Source organism: Chenopodium album, chromosome 27, assembly GCF_948465745.1.
Source record: "Chenopodium album chromosome 27, dcCheAlbu1.1, whole genome shotgun sequence".
NCBI classification, from domain to species: domain Eukaryota; kingdom Viridiplantae; phylum Streptophyta; class Magnoliopsida; order Caryophyllales; family Amaranthaceae; genus Chenopodium; species Chenopodium album.
Window position 1 is genome coordinate 11,480,683 of NC_137860.1, and position 20,492 is coordinate 11,501,174.

General features: G+C 33.8%; 2 protein-coding genes across 2 annotated transcripts; both read left to right on the top strand.

Moving 5' to 3' along the window:
• The first annotated feature begins 8,731 nt into the window (after nucleotides 1-8,731).
• On the top strand, nucleotides 8,732-9,133 carry LOC145619680 (protein FAR-RED IMPAIRED RESPONSE 1-like). Its single transcript, XM_081674382.1, has one exon. It carries the CDS (start codon nucleotides 8,732-8,734, stop codon nucleotides 9,131-9,133), a length of 402 nt encoding a protein of 133 aa, XP_081530508.1.
• A 59-nt stretch (nucleotides 9,134-9,192) lies between these two features.
• Nucleotides 9,193-10,315, top strand: LOC145619681 (protein FAR1-RELATED SEQUENCE 6-like). The gene is made up of 3 exons (XM_081674383.1): nucleotides 9,193-9,293; nucleotides 9,372-9,516; nucleotides 9,674-10,315. Exons 1-3 carry the CDS (start codon nucleotides 9,193-9,195, stop codon nucleotides 10,313-10,315), a joined length of 888 nt encoding a protein of 295 aa, XP_081530509.1.
• Nucleotides 10,316-20,492: the final 10,177 nt, after the last annotated feature.

Consider the following 20,492-nt stretch of genomic DNA (forward strand, 5'->3'; position numbering starts at 1 on the left):
TGTTTCATATACAGATGTTGATTGGGCCGGGTGTCCGGATACTACACGCTCCACATCCGGATATTGTGTGTATTTGGGTGATAATTTGATTTCTTGGTCCTCGAAATGACAACCTACTCTATCCAAGTCTAGTGCTGAGGCAGAGTACAGGGCCGTTGCTAATGTGGTTTCTGAGTCGTGTTGGCTTTGAAACTTACTTTTGGAGTTACATTGTCCGATTAAAAAGGCAACATTGGTGTATTGTGACAATGTGAGTGCTATTTATCTTTCTGGTAATCCGGTTCAACATCAACGAACAAAGCACATAGAGATGGATATTTTGTTTGTTCGAGAAAAGGTATCCCGGGGTGAGGTTCGTGTTCTTCATGTTCCTTCTAAACACCAAATTGCAGATATTTTTACAAAGGGGCTTCCTCGTGTGCTATTTGAAGATTTTAAGGATAGTCTAAGTGTCCGTCCTCCTCCCGCTTAGACTGTGGGGGTGTGTTAAGATATATTATTCTAATATATCTTTAGTCAAATGTAGAAAATTAGTTACCATGTTTATAGCCTAGTATATTGTTCATAGTTAGCCTTTCCTTATTGTTAGCTTAATTAGTGCCTTATGTTAAGGCTGTAAATTGTATATATTGGCTATGAAGTTAATGGAATACTCACGGATTATTTCCTTCCCTTCACTAATAGCTTCATTCAGTTCTAAAGTCACTCAGCAGGTGGGATATTGTTCTGTTTATAGACATTGGTGCCTCAACTCTAATCTTTCCAAATATGACTTGCAAAAGAGCATTTTCAGAATATATGGTCCAATGTTTCCAAATGATGATATATTTACGTATACATGTAAATGCTAACATTAATGTAAAGTACACTAATATACCTATGATGCATGTAATGTAATAATCCATTAGACGATTAATATATCAGCTTGATCACACTATAGTTCAAAATGTTATTAATTTTTTCCAAAATTAATAAAAGAACCCATAGCAAAAACTAATTAGCATTTAATTTGACTTACTCACTATTCTCAACAACATGTAGATTAGAATGCTCTATCCAACGGATTAATTTATAAGCCTAAGTAAATTAAAAGTTTAACCATAAACAGAAACATTTAATATTCATTTTTTGCAAATTAAATTAAAGCAACACCATATGATATTTCAAAATGGTGGAACTGAAGAACAATATAATCATATTATGGTGTATGCTGTAGGAAAGAGACCTAACTAACTAAGTTAGTTGGTGTTTACAAGTAACAATAATTGTGCAAAAAAGGGGAATCATAATAATCAATATAAATCAGCAAACATATACTGAAAACATGAACTTTCTTATGCCTTTTTAACTCAGACTATAAATCAGATTCATGTATAAATCTAAATGCCTACTATTAATCAACTTAAAATTCCCACATTTCTTGCAATTAGTTTTATCAATTCGAAGCTTCTACCGTAGTCGTCGACTACGGTCGACTACGGAAGACTATGGTCGACTACAATAAGAGATAAAATCTAAACCATTGATTATGTTTGTAATTTAATCTTAGCCTTTGAGTATTATATTTCTAAAAAATTAAAAAACTCTAATTTACACATCATTTAAGTCATGACCAGTCAGTGACCAGTCATCAATGTATTGTTTGTTTTCTTATTTTTAGAGGGTAATTTTTTTTTTCAAATTATAATATAATTAACAAACATCCAAATATAAAATTTGTCCAAAAAAAAAAAAAAATTTACAGCTTCATCCCCATTTTGATAGCTTCATGTATCTTCAATGATGCAATTCATCTTCAACCTATTTGAATGGACACTTCATCTTCAACCTTTATTATTCATCCAAAACACATTTAAAAATTGCCAAATTATATAAAAAATTAATAAGATTAATGTATAATCATTAATATATGCGTCGATTTTCTTAAAATCAGAGTTTGTAGTCAATTAATTATCTACATTCTTGAAATTTTACGGATTATATCTTATAATTTCTAGATTAATTGTTAGAAAAGGTAAAATTTTGTGTTTAATTTGTTCATCCGTATGAATTTGTGAATAATCATCCGCCATTGTTGAATGTTGAACTTATGGGCATGAGTTTAGGTTGAAGATGAATACAAAAAAAAAAAAAAAATGATTTGCATTATTGTTTCCTTGATTAACATTATTTGGGAAGGACGTTTTTTTTTTGTTTTTTTTTTTGTTGAAATATCAATTATGTTAATAAATAAATATAAAATTAGAAGATACTTTCTAATATAAGGGAAGAATATTTTTCATAAGTAATTTTGTTTTGGAACAGACATACCTAAAATAACACAAATATATATTCCGTGGTTATTGCATTAAACGCAAGTTAAAAAAAAAATGCATTGAACATCAAATATTATGTACAAATCACAAGAGAATTATTTGGCTACAAATCAGCCAACTAGTTTGAGATATATACCTAAATAAATAAAGATATGTTTGATTGGATATATATACGATAAAAGAGGAATATATTTGCATTGCAGTGTTACTTTCGTTTTTTTTTTTTTTTTTTTTTTTGAAAGAAGTTACCTTCGTTCTTAGGGCCTGTTCATATTTACTGAACTGAGCTGAACTGAACTGAACTGAACTGATTGGAGTTGAACTGAACTGAACTGAACAGATTGGAACTGAACTGAACTGAACTGAACTGATTGGAACTGAACTGAACTGAACTGAACTGAATTAAGCTGAAATGAATATTTTATGTGAGAGGGAAATTAAGAGCTGAACTGAACTGAAATGAACTTAACTGATTGGAACTGAACTGAACTGATTGAAACTGAACTGAACTGAACTGATTGGAGCTGAACTGAACTGAAATTAAGTAAATATGAACAGGCCCTTAGTCTAACTAAATAAATCTTTAAGCAGGATTTATTGTATGTAACTATATAAAAAGATATCTTAGTCCAACTAAACTTTTTTTTTTTTTTAATTTTTTATTTTTTTACAGGAACTAAATAAATCTTTATGCCAGATTAGTATATACAAAAAAAAAAATAGTTTATACAATAAAAGTGGAATATTCAACCTTTTCTAATGCAAATGAAAATAATTTATGGCGGACGATTATTATATAAGTTTAGATATGCAAGATATGTTTAGATTAGTGTTTAGATATGCAAGATAAAACCATTGTATATCGTGATAAAACCATTGTGTATAAAACCATTATTATAATTTTTTTCATGTTTAAGTGGGGTCAAACTCTATTGTTGTGCATCCACCGCTATTTGAAGTAAAAATTTAAAAACTATTCAAAAAAAAAAAAGTAAAAATTTAAAAACTTTCTAACTAGTAGCAATTTGTAATAAGTTCGGGTAAGTTTTGTTCACCTTATTTTCACCTAATTCAGTTGTAATAAGTTCAAATATATTCAGTTCAGTACTGATGAATACTGAACTGAATAGAGCCAAAATGAAAATTTTACGAGAGAAGGAAATTAGGAGCTGAACTAAACTGATTGGAGCTGAACTGAACTGATTGGAGCTGAACTGAACTGATTGGAGCTAAAATAAACTGATTGGAGCTGAACTACACTGAGCTAAACTGCACTGCACTGAACTGAACCAAAATTATGCTGAAGTGAACAGGTCCTAAGTTCAGTAAATAAGTTTTATAAGGAAGAAGATATAGACGATAAGGTGAAGTTTTCCCTCAATCATATAATTCCAACATTGAAAGGATTTGGTTTATTAAAGGAGGGAGGGAAAAATGAATCCTTCCATCTCTTTTTCCTTCCCTTCTATATGATATCCAAACAAGAGATGATAGATCTCCTCTTTTCTTTTCTCTTTCTTTTTCCCCCAATTCTCTCAATCCAAACAAAGTGTTAGAGATTGAGGAGGTTTATTTATTTATTATTTTATTTTTTTTTATTTAAGTTTATTTTTTGAATTAAATATATATTACTACCTCCGGTCCGATTTACTCGCAACAAAAGGAGTATTTTATATGAGACATAAAATATTCCTTTGTTGCGAGTAAGTATTTATGTTTTTTTTATTGTAATAACCTTCAAATATTCTTTATTGGTATTTAGGACAATATAATACTTAATTGAAACTGCCTAATTTGATTGTAATAACTTTCAAATATTCTTTATTGGGATTTCGGACTATATAATACTTAATTTGGACTGCCTAATTTGATTGTAATAGCCTTCAAATATTTTTTACTGGGATTTGGGAGTATATAATTCTTAATTGAGTCTGCCTTATTAATTTGATTATAATAACCTTTAAATATTCTTTATTTTGATTCTTGGCACTATAATAGCCTTTCAAAAAAAAATAAAAAAAATATAGTACTTAATTAGGTATGCCTAATTTGATTGTAATAACCTTCAACTATTTTTTATTGAGACTCTATAATACTCAATTGGGACTACCTAATTTGATTTTAATTACCTTCAAATTTCTTTATTGAAACTCTATAATACTTAATTAAGACTGCCTAATTTTATTGTAATATATAACCTTCACCTTTCCATTGAGACTTTATAATACTTTTTTTTTTTAAAGAAGACGACTTTATAATACCTAATTGTGACTATCTAATTTAATTGTAATAATCTTCAACTTTTACTTATTGGGACTCTATAATACTTAATTGGGACTGCCTAATTAATTTGATTGTAATAAACTTCAATTTTTTTTTTATTAAGATTCTATAATACATAATTGGGACTGCCTAATTGACTGTAACAACCTTCAACTTATTATTATTATTATTATTATTTTATTGAGACTCTATAATATGTAATTGGGAGAACCTAATTGATTGTAATAGCCTTCAACTTTTCTTATTGAGACTCTATAATATGTAATTGGGAGTGCCTAATTGATTGTTATAAGACTAATAATAATTTTGTAAGTCATGAAAGTATATACCTATGATTTTGATTAAATGATTGCATATTTACTATTAATCATGGCTATATTTTTAGTTTAAAACAATCATATCATTAACATAAATGCATAATTATAATAATTTAATTAAGAAAAAGATATAGATTGAAGATCAATTTGACAAAAGATAAATTTAGTCACTATTATTTATTATCAAATCTCATATCAATATTACAATATGATATTGATATGAGATTTTGGTTCCATGTGACTGAAAGGGAGAGTAAGGGCTTGTTCACTATAACTTAATTTCAGTTCAGTTCAGCTACGATTAGTGTAGTCTAGTTCAGTTCAGCTCTTAATTTCCTTCTCTCATAAAATATTCATTTCAGCTCAGTTTAGTTCAGTTCAATTCAGCACCAATCAGTTTAGCTCAGCACTAATCAATTCTGCTCCAATCAGTTCAGTTCCAATCAGTTCATTTCAGCTGCAATTAGTTTAGTTCAGTTCAGCTTCTAATTTCCTTCTCTCATAAAATATGCATTTTAGATCAATTCAGTTCAATTCAGTTTATTCCAATCAGTTGAGTTAAGTTCAATTAGCTCCAATCAATTCAGTTCAATTCAATTTAGTTTAGCTCATTTTAGTAAATGTGAACATGCCCTTAATTGGGACCGCCTAATTTACTTTTAAGAACTTTCAAATATCCTTATTAGGACTCTAAAATATTACTTAGGGTTTATTCATATTTACTGAAATGAACTGATTGGAGTTAAACTGAACTAAACTAATTGGAGCTGAACCGAACTAAACTGATTAGAGCTAAACTAAACTGAAATGAACTGAATAGCTAAATGAATATTCTATGAGAGAATGAAATTAAGAGCCGAACTAGATGAACTGAACTAAACTGATTGAAATTAAGCTAAAGTCAATAGGCCATTAGTTGGGACTGCCTAATTTGATTATAATAACCTCTAATTATTTTTTTTATTAGATTTTATAATACTTATTTGGGACTGCCTCATTTGATTTTAATAACCTTCAAATATTCTTATTAGGACTCTACAATACTTAGTTGGGACTACCTAATTTGATTTTAACTACCTTCAAACATTCTTATTAGGAATCTACAATACATAGTTGAGACTGCCTAATTTGATTTTAGCAACCTTCAACTATTTTATATTGGACTCTATAATACTTAATAGTACTCTATTTATAAGAGATCTTTTAAATTCGTCTCAATATGTACAATCATAATATATAACTTTTATTAGTTTTACTTGTCATATAACTAATATATAAAGCTAAACTTTTTAGCCAGGCCACGAGACACCGAGACTTGGCATTCCAATATTTCACCTAGTGTTGTCGCAACGTAGGCAACAATTAAACTTTAATATGACACGTAAGATTTATTTAAATATATATTCATAAAATAAGATAAAAAGTTGGATAGATTCGGTAGGATAAAAAAGTTATTTTAGAGTTTTATTTTCAATAACAAAATATGAATAAAATTTTGGTTTAGAATTTTATTTTGAATAAAAAAACAATATTTCCTTATAAATGACGGATCCAAACACGTACGAAAAGAAAAAATAAAAAATCAAATAGACTTGTGATTATATATATACTCGTTCTCTTAACTTAACATGCAACTGGTCTTTCCCTAGAAATTCATAAAAAATGAAAAGAGATCACAATTTTAGACGACTGTTCTTTTTGTTGTACATTATTAATACCCATAAACGGACAAGACGTTCAAGTGATTATTAATCCATTAGTAGAAATTTCAAATAACATATACAATATATTTTAGATAAAATGTTTTATTTTAAAATCGATAAACGACTAAGACATCGTACGGGCACAAAACTAGTAGAAAATTAAAGTTATTAATCGTTAAAGGTTTATATTGACAAGTGTGATAAAAGAAATAGGTCAATTAAAAAAGAATAGAGGAAGTACTAAAATTTGATAATCAAATACGAGCTTTGGAAAACAAAATTTGCTTGAAAATGGGAAGAATTAATATAATTAAAGAGAATATTGTACTTGTCCAAAAAAAAAAAGAGAGAGGGAGAATAATGTGAGCAGGCCCCCATTCATGTTCAAGATGAACAAAATATATTTATCTTTGGGGTAATTCGTAAATATGTGGAACAGTGGTACCTCAACCTTGCAAGCTGAGTAGGCAGTTAGTAATACGCTTTGGCATTTGATGCTGACTCATGGTACACCTCATGCAGCATTCACTCCGTTACGCATCCCCTAATGACGATCTGGACATTACTAACTCCCGTTACTAAAAAATTTAGGACATTAACGCTATATTACCATTTGTTTGGTGGAGTGCAACTCGGAGCATGTAAAAACAACTCGAGATGATGATCTGGGAGCAGTGGTCTACGCTTGTGGTGGTCATAGCGTTCCTGGAGTGGTGTCGGTCGTGAAAAGTCATCAGATCTGGTAAGTATTTCAAAGGTTGTTGATTTAGTGAATATAATTTTTAGGTTTTGTGATAATTTTGGGCTAATGTGTCAATGTCGTTGATAATTTCTTTATGAAGTTAATATTAACGTGATGATGTAGTATAATTAGCAATTGAATAACATTATTAAGTTCTTATTAGTAAGAACTACGTTTGCATCAAATAAAAAAAAGTAAGAATTACGTATCATTTGGTAAGTGTAATAATTAGACAGTAGGAAAATAAAATTCATATTGCATAACTTATTACCATATACAATGATTGGAGATGCACAAGTGAGTGTGGATCTGGGTTTATAAGGTATTTTTCCAAAATTTTAAATAAAATGCGTGTATTACTTTGATTGAATTAGTCAGAAATCACATGTATAGTTCTAAGTGTTTGATTGAACTAGGCAGTAATGTAGTGCAACTGAAAGAATTCATGTCGAGTTCTAAGTGTATGGGAGGACGTTTCAAATGAGTATATCACGTTATTTCTTTGAACCTCGCAATGTTTAAATATGATTCTTGTTGCCTGTATGTAGATTTGTGTTGGTGTTGGTCATAAAATTTGGTTGGAAATGCATAACTGTGATGAATCACCAGGTGCTGATGGTAATGGTGTTGATGTGCGCGACAAGGGGAGCAGTGTTAGATGTAGGGTATTGAATTGTGAACATGGTAACTGCATTGATGACCCTAGGAATGTTGATAATACAGGTGTAATTGTTCCTTTTGTAGATGGTCAGACTATCCCGCGCAATTCGCATGGGATGGAGTACACAACACCAATCAAAACGGTTGACACAATTGAAACCGTTGTAGCAAGTAATCACATTATTGTGCTTAGTTACGTCGAAGAACCGAGGCTTGAAATGGTGTTCAATTCATGGCAAGATATTGAAGTATATTATAAAGAATATGCTGAGCAAATTGGGTTTGGAGTGAGTAGGGTTCAGGGTGCGTATTCCAAGGGGAGGTGAGAGATCGGATATCTACAACGTGGAGATGTGAGTGTTATGGCAAACCGGACATGAGGGCGCACCGGGAAGCAAAGAAGAGGGCTAAGGCTATGGGTTTGAGTGGTTCTGGGGGTTTAGTTGCAGGGGTCGTGGTGGAGGATGATCTGAGTCGCTCTAAAAGGAGATCAAAAAAATGTGAGTGTGGAGCGATGGTTTATGCAAGTGTTAATCGGGAGGGTCAATGGATAATAAAGAAAGTGAACTTGGAGCATTCAAACCACACTCCTAATCCTACCATGGCAAAGCTTGTGAAAGAGTATAGAATGAAGAAATACACAACAAGGGCTCGGAAAACCTATTCAACTTTTTCGATCAAGGGGTATCTGTGTCGCAAATACATGGTTGCATGGCGATAGATGTGGGTGGGAGCGAAAATCTAGCACTTACTGTTAAAGACCTTCAGCATGAGGTCTATAAACAGAGGAGGCTGCAAATGGTGGGCGGAGACTCAGTTGCAATGATGACTTATTTTCAAAAAATGCAATCAAGGAATCAGAATTTTTATCATACACGTAGGCTCGACGATGAAGGAAGGCTGAAGGATGTGTTTTGGGTTGATCCTTGTAGCCGTGCAGTGTATGAGGAGTTCGGGGACGTGGTTTTTTTTGACGCTACTTACTTGACCAACAAGTACGCCCTTCCTTTCGCTAATTTTGTTGGTGTTAATCATCACGAACAAACTATTCTGCTAGGTTGTGCACTGGTATCTCGGGAAGATGGTGACACATTTCGTTGGGTGTTTAAGTAGTGGCTGGAGTGTATGAATGATAAACCCCCCCAGCAATACTTACTGATCAAGCACCTGCCATGCGGAAGCCCTTGGAGGAGATAATGCCGAATACTCGTCATCGTTGGTGTATTTGGCACATAATGCGAAAGATTCCAGATAAGCTTGGTAAATGTGACAGGTTAGTAACTTGAAATGTTATAGAGTCGTAATTGAATAACATGTTTGGTTTGCACTGATGATAAATTGTTTATAGCAGGTATAAACAAATCAAGAGAAATTTGAAGTCTGTTGTGTATGAAAGCTTTACAATTCAAGAGTTGGAGAATCGATGGTTTGAAATAAATAGTTGCGAAATTCAAGTTGGAGACCAACGAATGGCTGGACACTTTGTACAACGAAAGGCATATGTGGGTTCGTTCCTACCTTTATGAAGGAATATTTTTGGGCGGGCATGAAGACCACCCAACGAGTCGAGAGTATAAATAATTTTTTGATGGTTCTCTTAACAGGAACACTTAGTTGTATGAATTCCTCGTAAAATATGATTGTGCTATGAAGAAGCAGGTTGGGGATGAAACCGATGCAGATGCCAAATGTTCTAAGTACATTCGCAGAATTGTTACTGGGTTCACTGCTGAGAAGCTTTTCCAAAAAATATACACAGACACTAAGTTTCAAGAGGTACAAAATGAATGCATACGAATGATGTACTGTGTTCCACGACAAGAGAACAAGGTGTCTGACATTCTCGTTCAATATTTGGTTGAAGATCGTGTTTGGATCGTTCCAGAAGGAAAAAGTAAGGATGTTTTAACTGAAATACGGAGGTTATACTCTGCTACTTTCAACACTGAAACAAAGGTGGTCTGTTGCGACTGTAGGAAATTTGAAACAGATGGGATAATGTGTAGACATACAATTCGCATTTTTTATATGAATAATGTTAAAGAGATTCCTGACCGTTATATTTTAAATCGATGGCTTAAAGACATACTACGGAAGCACACTCGAGTTAGAGTGTCGTACCATGATCCTGATAAGATAGAAGATGTCAAGAGGTATACGACTTTGTTAAACGCTTTCGAGCCAATTTGTGATGAGGCAGCAATGGTTGATGATGTGACTGTCAAAATGGTGATTAAGAGTCTAGAGAAACCAAAATCTCAAGTCAACGAATGTAGAAGGAAGAAAATAGCATAATCTGTTCCTATAGTATACCCAGGAGATGGGTCACATGCTGTGCATCACAGCCCTGAAGGGAGTGGCTCCAAGTCAGCAGCGCACCCATTACCTGGGGCTACAGATGATATGAATGACGAAGCTGTGCTCCCAAATGTCGTAGTCAAAGATCTAGTCACAAAAAAAAAGAGGACGAGGAAGGCCAAAAGCAACACGATACAAGGGACTTTCTGAAATAGGGTACAAGAAGCCTATTAGGACACCAACACCTAAGAAGAAGCCACCTGAGGAACGAGCTACTACGAAGAAGGCAGCCAAACAACCCGATCATATGAAGAAGCCAAGAAAGAAGCCCGTTCCTACGAAGATGCCAAGTAAGCAATCCGCTCATAAGCGGAAGGCAAGTAAGGAACCAGCCCCCGTGAAGAAGCCATGTAACAAACCAACTCCTAAGAAGGTATATATTCATTCCGATATGCAACTGACAGTAATGACTTCATTTTTATGTTATCAGTAGTTAATGATTTGATTTGTTCACATCGTAAGAGCGGGGGTGATAAAGTAGGTAACCCCCCTTCGAATTATCTAAATCCTTTGGGAAAAAAGGTCAGTTGAACATTGTGTGTCAATTTATCATGCCAATCTTATGTTTTATTTATGTTGGTGAATTGTTTTTGTTGAGTTCATAGCACAAGAAAGGTGGGGATAAGAATAATCTACATGTGCATCGGATGGTAATCAATTCTTTGTGACGCTCTATGATTGCTATATTACTTTGTATTACTTTGTTTGCCTATTATCTAAAAGGGATATCATGCTCTTTGTCCAGGTGTTGCGGACTCCCTCGTCAACAAACCTGGACTGGTTGAATGAAGAAGACAGTCTGCTGGGTGGCTACTCTATTGGGTTGTCCGAGACGATTGCAGAAACCGATATTACCACCCCCCCCCCCCAAAGGCAAAAAACAAACTAAGGAGGAAGGTAAATTCCACACAAAAAAAACCTCAGTTGTCACATACATTTGAGCAAGTTATTTGTTAAAGACAGTGGATTTTGGCCAGGCAATGGGTGATGTTACTCCAACCAACTTGGATTGGCTGGATGAGGACGTCAATGTGCTCGTGGATTGCTCTATCGGCATGACTGACACGATTGTCGAAACTGGAACTCATCACCCCTGGAATGGTATTACACCAATCAATAGGACACCGTGGTTTTTTTTATCATCACATTCATTTTCCAAGTGATCTATACTAAGGACACCGTGGTTTTGTTTATCAGACTCTAGGTACTCCTTCATCGACAAACTTGGATTGGTTAGGGGATATGGATAGTCTTCTTAAGGATCGATCAATCACCATGTGTGATACGGCTACGGACACCGAGGTTTACAGCTCCTCAAATTGAACGAAAACACACAATAAGAAGGTAATATTCATACTCAAGCGCCATAACATGCAACGCACTTATTACTGTATACTTTGTGTTAATCCTTTAGGATACCCTTTAATGTTATACTAGGTTACGAGAACGACTTCATCGTCAACTTTGATATGGACGGATGAGGATGACAGCCTACTCGTTGATTGTTCTATTGACGTGTCCGTGACATTGTAAGTCATTCACAACAATCCATTTCCTAATTGCAAAAATTGTACTACAAGAAGGTGTACAATTTGCTGTGTTAAACTTTTCCTTAATAAGACCGTTGCAGCAACGTAAACTAATCTCATCAACCTCTTTCGTCGTTGTGATGTATCTGTTCTACATTATGGACTCCCCCATTTATTTTTTTCTACATTATGGACTCCCTTTTTTTGTTGTTGATGGTCATGTCTATTTTCTTTATTTTGTGACAACCACTACTGATTCCTTTGCTATCACAAGATTCACACACAACATAAAAATTTCTACCACAAATTCAATCCATACGGAGTGAATCTACGCCTTTTTATTACGTATTTTCTTGATTAATTATCCACAAACTTTTAATCTTCAACTCCCACACCTGCAATCGTTCACCATGTAAACTGTCCAAAGAATTTGGCCCAGATCCTAACTTTAACCAAAACACTTCGATTTGGGTTACCAGCCATATGAGACATGCACTTCGTACTGTGCTAGATTGCCAATTACAGACATGATTCAACTAATAATGAAATTGCTGTGCACAAAGCCACAAATACAAATGGGTTGCACTTCATCCAAAATATTTGACAGCTATTGGTCACAACACTTTTTTTAGGTAGGCCAAATGATATGATACAACCTTGTATAAAATTGGGCCAGTTTTAACATAATAGATTGAATTGCACAAATCATAACAAACACTCTAGATGAAATCCAGACACAAAATTACTAGTGGACTGATGACATACAATAATTAGTCTAATGGACTGACCGGATCCAAAGCAGCCCAATTATCCGTCCAAATCGTTCACATTGTGAATGACCTAATACATTACCTTCGGATTAGACCTACTAACTTATATTAAACCAACATGAGTCCATGGGCCCACTACTAAAGAGAATGATGACATAGATTAATTATTCTAATTTCAAATCCTTAAACACTAATTCCTACTAATTTTAACTTATTTCCTTAGCAAAAGTTAAACCGCTTACCATAGTTTGACTAATCAGGCTTACTCTCCTTGGCCCGTCAATTTGCTGTGACTTGCTTCTACGCAACATGAGCTTGACTCCTTTGCTTTGTTTACTTGAACTTCACTTTGAAAATCACTTTGGTCGACCTCAATGTCCCTTTGCACCTTAGTTCAACCACACTCACATTTCCAAAGTCTCTCCATAAACCAAGGATTAAGCTTCCAACACTTCTGCCCATTTACTCTTTTCTTTCTTCTACGTATCCCAAACAGGTTTCCCAAACCAAAGAACCTCCTTTTTTCCCTGGTGCTCTCAGGCGAATTTGAGGCCAAGTTCAAGTCAACTTGCATTTTATTCATACAGGTACGGTCGTTGTTCTTTGATGATTCAACAACGCCCGTATTACCCATATGATCCTTAGTGAATACTTGATCTTCCCTGAACGACGAGGTTGGAGACAAATAACTACCTAACAGCAACAAGTTTCTCACAGACAGTTCATTTTCATCCACATCCAATTCATCATCGGTTGTGTCCATTGATTGACACCCTAGTGCACTACGCACCTCATCAAAATCAATAGATGAGGTCCTTGACCCTGGGCGAATATCAGATGGAGATGTTGTGAATGGGTCATTCACAACCATACTCAACGACACCATTAGCCGATCTCTAGGCCCACAAAATATAGTGGACTTCTCATATGTAGTCCGTACATCACTTGCTTCCATCCCTCTACTAGCTTTACTTGTGTTATTGTAAATTTAAGTAAAGTAGACAATACACTCACTGTCATAAGTGGCTGTGATGTAACTATTTTATAGCATGAGCTAGGTAGTTGAGAGATATTAATAAAGGGTCTTCTACTACGTTAAACACAATGGACTTTCATAAAATCTATCACAAACAAATAAATGAGGGTGGTCCTTTTTCTCTCAAAAAATTCATTATGATGTCATGGTTCCCTTATAAAAGTAAGAACATAAAAATAATGAAGAGTAAAAAATACAATAATTCCCACATTTTTATGTCCTAGTGTTGCACCCAAAAAATTACAACATGAGTGTTGATTAGTTGAATTCATCACACATAACTAAAAGGAATTATGAATGTCACATAATTTACAAAACTCTTCTTCGGGCTAAGCAAATGATGACATATTTTTGATTTGTAAAGAAGCATAGCCTTTCCAAAAAAACAACTTCCTAATTTTAGTTTTGCTCGAAAAGTGTTTATGTCCTCCTTTAATATGACCTTTAATTAATTCAAGTTTCCAATTTTTTTTAATGTGTTTCATCTTCTAAATAGTGCAACTACAAACATAATAACTAAGATATTTACTACTAATAACTGCAAATACACAACAGGTTCTACTAATAATATTCACTAATATTAATATATTTCACATACTAATATATAATAACTAAGATGCCGCAATACTCTTGCAACATCATATTTTCTTAACAATAGATTCCCTATACCATAAGGATCTACTTAATTTAAATAGCCAAGGATACACGACTGCCTTATACTACCTACTTATTATAAAAGCTTCCTTAAACTTTGACATCCGCCAAGACTAAGTAGACTTTGCTAATAAAGTACCATAACGATTTACAACTACTAGGACATTTAAAACGCATAGCCGAGAGATAAAGTTCATCATTAGCAATAGGAAGGGGTGTTATACCCTAACACAAACACATAATAATTTTTAAGAGAGCCCACAGACAAACAACCAACATCCACCTTAACTCCAGAACACGTACACAACATCATTTGTTCAGCTCTGTGGTCCAAACACTAACCCAGGGTGCTTCCAATTGTTTGGAAGAATGAACAGCCAGTCTTGATTCTTGATGCCTGCCTGAGCAATAGTGTGAAGGGTTGTAACAACCTCGTTGTTATGGATCTCGATCATGTTGCTTGTGTCGACGTCATTTTGTGCACCCCACATTTCATATGTCTCGTACAAAGTAGCATTAGGCAATGCATTAACCCTCAATTCCCTTGGGTTAGAGTGGCAGTCTTGAACCACGAAGCGCTTGAAACGGGTATCAACATTATAGTCTGAATTCTAACAAAAGGACAAGAAATATAGTGAAATGTAGTTTAAATATGCTAACACCATTCGAATATTAAAATTAAATACAACCAAACAGAACACTTTGAAATAATCTTCTTTGTGCATGAAACACATTTACAATAAAATATTGTTATGTAATACAGGTACAATAACGAGTAACCAGTTAAATGTGACTATATTATGTGATTTGCTCTACTAATAACAGAAACACACGATTATCTAAAGCAAAGAGGATGACCCCGAATAGTATACAACACATTTTTTAAATCACCTATTCCCATTACCACATTGAAGTTCGACACCTAACCACGCCAAATTTATTATATCATAGAGGTTGTTTAAAAAGCTAGCCAATTAATAATTTTATGGATTTAACTTCACAACTAGTAACATATATCCAGAGTACGGATAACCAACTTCACACTAAAGCATTAGGTATAACATGTTACAATTAAACTTACTCAACTCTCCCCCTCCAAAAAAAAAAAAAAAAAAAATTGACCGTGCTACACTCCTCTTACGAAGCTAGATATCACCACTTATTATAGTATCACTACTTAACCGTACCAAAAAATATCTTATACTATCAAGACATCCTTACATTCATTATTTGAAATTTACTAAATACACAACTCACAAAATCGTCAATATAAGGCAGACATTATAAACAAATACAAACAAATATTTATCAACGACAGTTATTATAATAAAACGACTTACTTTAATTCATTATCTATAAATTTATGATATATTCAACTCAGAAAATCTACCATACATGTAAGATAATAAAAACATATATCTATAAATACTATGGACGAATTGTTATAATTATACACTCCAGAATTCCATGTATTTTCCTATATTACAATTACACAACTATGCAATAAAACCACGTCTTTTATTCGAAATAAGTCTTGTAATATTAGATTATCTGTATCGAAGCTAGTAAAAGGCAATTGAGCTTGTGCGACTATAATATATAAGTCAACATAACAACATAGTAGCTAATATATCCCTACATCTAAAATGAATTCTCCCACTATTTACAAAACTTTAAAGTCAACAATAGTATATCAAGTGTAAAGAAAGCATTTAATTGTCATGTTAAATTAAGAAAAAAAATAGAGAGATTAAATTGTTATACCAGAGGAACCACGCAAAGGATATCACCATCTTGTATTCCGGCAGCAAATGCGGTGGACATAGAAGGCACGATAACATCCTGCCTCTTGAAGACAATATGATGGACTAGAAGGTTGACCCTCGACGCATAATCGCTATAAATACGATACATAGTCTCAGCTGCTTCCACGGTGTAATGCACGCCATGATCGTGCAAATTCGTGCTCCTAACCCTTATGTTGTAGTTGGAAAGACCTCCATTGAAGTTTTGAGGGATGCCACCACTGCCTTGCGCTTTTTTGCGCTTGTTGCAAGGCATAGAAGAATGGGATCCCTATGCCACCGGGAGGTAGTTGCTGCATAAGTGGCTGTAATGCAGGTGCTAGAGCTGGAAGTTGTTCCTGCGGCTGTTCCGAAGCTTCAAGGGGCTCAGCCGGTGGGATGTTCAAGTCAGGTTGATCCACGGCGTTCAGTACAAGTGCCTGGTTAAATTGGTTGGCAAACGGGAGTGGTTCAGGTGCAGGTGGTAGAAGTTGAGCTTGAGCAGCCGCAGCATTAGCGAGCATAGCCAACGCTCGGATAGTATGACGGGGAGCTGGCCAGTCGTTGTTTCTACCCGACTGGTTTGGTCTGCGACCCCTCCTCTTGGAGGTTGAAGGGGTGGTTTGGGTTTTTGTGGAGGGACTCATTTCAATAGGTTAATGCTAGTAGGTGTATGGAAGTTGTGATGTGAAGAAACCAGTAGGGGAGAGCAGTACATTTATAGAAAAAAAGTAAACCCTAACTCGAATTGACATCACTATAACTCGGGTGTGCACTACTCCTCATATTGTTTATGTTATTAATTTTGTACCCTAGTTTAATTAGTTAGTAATTTTTCCCCTAAAGACGTATACGTGTACTTATTCACCATTTGCTTGAATTCTCAACAAAATCATCGCATGACATTTGTCAAGTGGAGCGTTATTTTGTAGAGTAAAACCATTATAATGCAAATGAACCTAAATTTATTAGTAATGGTGACTATTTGGCTATTTGTGTACTTGCCATCTTTAATCTGTAGTCATGTTTTCGGTTGTCTCTACTCCAACTGTTACATATAACTTACTTAAGGCTTAATTCATTCGGGCATGGAAGTAATCCGTATATTTATCATATTATCGCGCGTCGTGAATATTAAATTCTCTTTTAACTAGTTAATCTGAGGTAGTAAAATATAATCATGTCTGTGGAAATAAATTAAATGGAGATGTCCGAACAATAAAACGTGGACAAATCGCTTGTGTATTATGTTATTTACAACCGAACCAACTAAACCGAGATTATTTGGGAACTAGCACAAACACGTAAATTACTAATCTTTTTAGATACGTACATCATATCTCCAAATTACTTAAAATACCTATGTTTGGAGGTACAATTATATATGGGGTTACTTGATTCTCTAATGTATCTCTCTTCATCCCCTGATGTTAATATCGTAAATTAAGTATAAGGAGAGTTAGAGGATTTGCCTAACCAACTCCATTTAATGTTACACCATAGCCTTAGCTTTGGAGATCGGCGCAAATTTCCCATCATTGTCAGCCTTAGATAAGAGCAGGAACAACTAAATTAATTAATTGACAAGTTACTGTACATCTATCTCCTTTTGAGCTAAGCAAATCACAGTACACCAAGTTTCGGAACATTTTATGGACCTTACCATAATCAAATTCATAAAAATAACAAATTCAAATATCGTAGCCTTATAGTGTAACGACTTTGTTAGTATGTGTTACTAACTTTGTAAAGGGTGAAACTTACCTTCCTCCTCATATTTTAAATGGAGGATTTATATAATCAATTTTCAATTAAATTAAAACATGTCACTGAAGTTAGTTTAATTTTTATTTTACGGTAATTAATATAATTTAACTAATAGCGTCTACATGGAAGCTTGAAAATACAAATTAGATGTACATATCATTTAGTTGAGCAAGAGTGTATGTGACTCAAATTAGGGTGTAAAAACCCCCATGACAAAAAAAAAAAAAGGCCCAAAAAAAAACAACCTTAAAGTATTGTACTTGCTTTGCCCCTTACGTAGTTACTTATCTAATAAATCCGTAAGTGTGAAAGGGCAAAAGGAAATTTCAATATTTATTTCAACAACTTAACAACGTAGAAAAGGACGACTTGAAGTGATGGGTAACCATAAGCTTAAATTTTTTCATCGCTTCTAAGGCTAACTTCTACAGTAAAAGCATTGGTTATATACGTTACACTCTCCATGAAAGAAGCTTACATCAAAGAAAGTACACCCTTAGAAGAAGCTTATGGTGTACACCTACTAAGGAGTTGCATTGTAGTCACTTTATTATTAACAATGGAATGAGCAACAAGGTACAATATCAGATACACAATAGTAAATGAGTGGTAGATGTATCTTAAAACATTATTTATTGTAAGAAGTGAAAAGTAATTTAGATTTGGCAAGGTAGACTTGGATCACACAGTCCCCTTTGTGACTGAATATATTGTTACGAAATTGTAAATGTCAAAACAATATAAATTAAAAGTTTTCGTACAAATTATAAATGTCTAAACAATATAAATTTAAAGTTTGCGTACAAATTCCATTGTTATATAATTCTAATTGTATTCGAAATATTTAAAGTGTCAATGATTATACAATTAAAGTATGGTTAAGGGGTTGGTTGATTTGAGTCTCTAAAAGGAATTTTTGTTTTAAGTATAGGACTATTTTTTATAACCACTATTGGGTTTTCAATAACACTTACATTTAATGGGGAACGAAAATAGGCATACGAAATATCCACTATTAAAATAGTTAATAGAGTTACAGCTGCGTAAACTTGGGAGATTTAAGCTACGGAGAAAGAAAAAAATAGTTACCATAGAGTCAATAAATATTGGAAAAAATAAACATTTCTTACCAGCCATAATAAAAATGTTATAAATGAACTAAAAAGTCCAGAAGTGGAGTCGAACCTCCGACCAAAATCCCATTCATCTTAGCGAGTGTAACAGCAAACCAATATACTACGGAATTGTCACTCTCATAGTTTTACAAATTACGTAGTTTGATGTATAGAATAGAATTTATACAAAGGAAATGAAAGGGTGCAAAATGATAGCGGTTGGGGTTCGAACCGCCGACCTTAGGGCCATACACCACTTTTGATAAGAACCAACCACTGACCTATATAATTTTCAGTACCCCGTAAATGAAGCGAGTGTATTTAATCCCAAACATCGCCTCAGTTTAATGTACCCAAATGAAACCAAGGTGGATTCGCCCAGTTATGGATTGGAAGAAGTTAATTTTTTTTTCCAACATAACTGTCCTGTAAATAAATAATTTAGTTTATAAATTACATTAGGTTAAGGGTTTGAATGTGTTGTTGTTACGTCCCCTAATAAATTATATTATTATGCGGAAATGACAATATTATTATTATAAAACATGAAAAACAAGTGACGTTAAGGTATAACCCTAGCAAGTGGAAAATTTGCAAATTTCTTACAAACTACCTAATATGCTACGCCCAAGGAGCGAACCCGGTGTACCAAATTACATTCGGAATTTTTTTTTTAAACTAAGGGGATGAACATAATATCATAAACCACTTAACCAATTTAATAAAACTATCACCCTAATCTTCTACATGGAGAAAAATAAAGGGAATTACATTGTTGTATTTAGGTATTTGTGTTGTTATACATTGTTAATTGTCAGGTTGATCGACAAATTAAATTAAATAAGTGTAGAAACTATTCAGCAGTCCAATATTTAATTTTTTAATTTTAATCTGAGGTTATGTTCCAAATAAACCGTACACAACATAATGAACATCATTACAGTAGATGGCGAACACTACAATTTTTCCCGTTATAGTATACGTAGTAGAGGAAAGACGTTCCGTTGTAAAGAAGCTTGTGGCGCACGATTATTTTGGGGTGTCTTACCCAGAATGAACAGTATGTGAGAAAAGCAAATGCCCAGCAAGTAACTAGATTTTATGTCTGATATTCCATTATGGAAGCTCTGACTTGAGTTTAAACAGTACTTCATAAAGGATAAGAAGCAGTTGGATATTTATTTCAACGTAGTTGCTTTTTTAATTTATACAACACGAGTGGTGCGACGTGTCAGTATTCATAGAGATGGCTTGCAATTTATGCTGAGAAATAGGGGTTGGGGTTGAGGAGGGGGGGATATTTAAAATACTAAATTCAGATAAAATGAATTTCCCGCCAATGGAAGGGTGTACACCACTGCTCAATTCCTCAAATTCGGGGGTTCTTCTGCACTAGTAAAATTAGGACACGTTATTTATAGTGATAAGTATTATAAAAACTCAAAAGGGTTGATAAAGG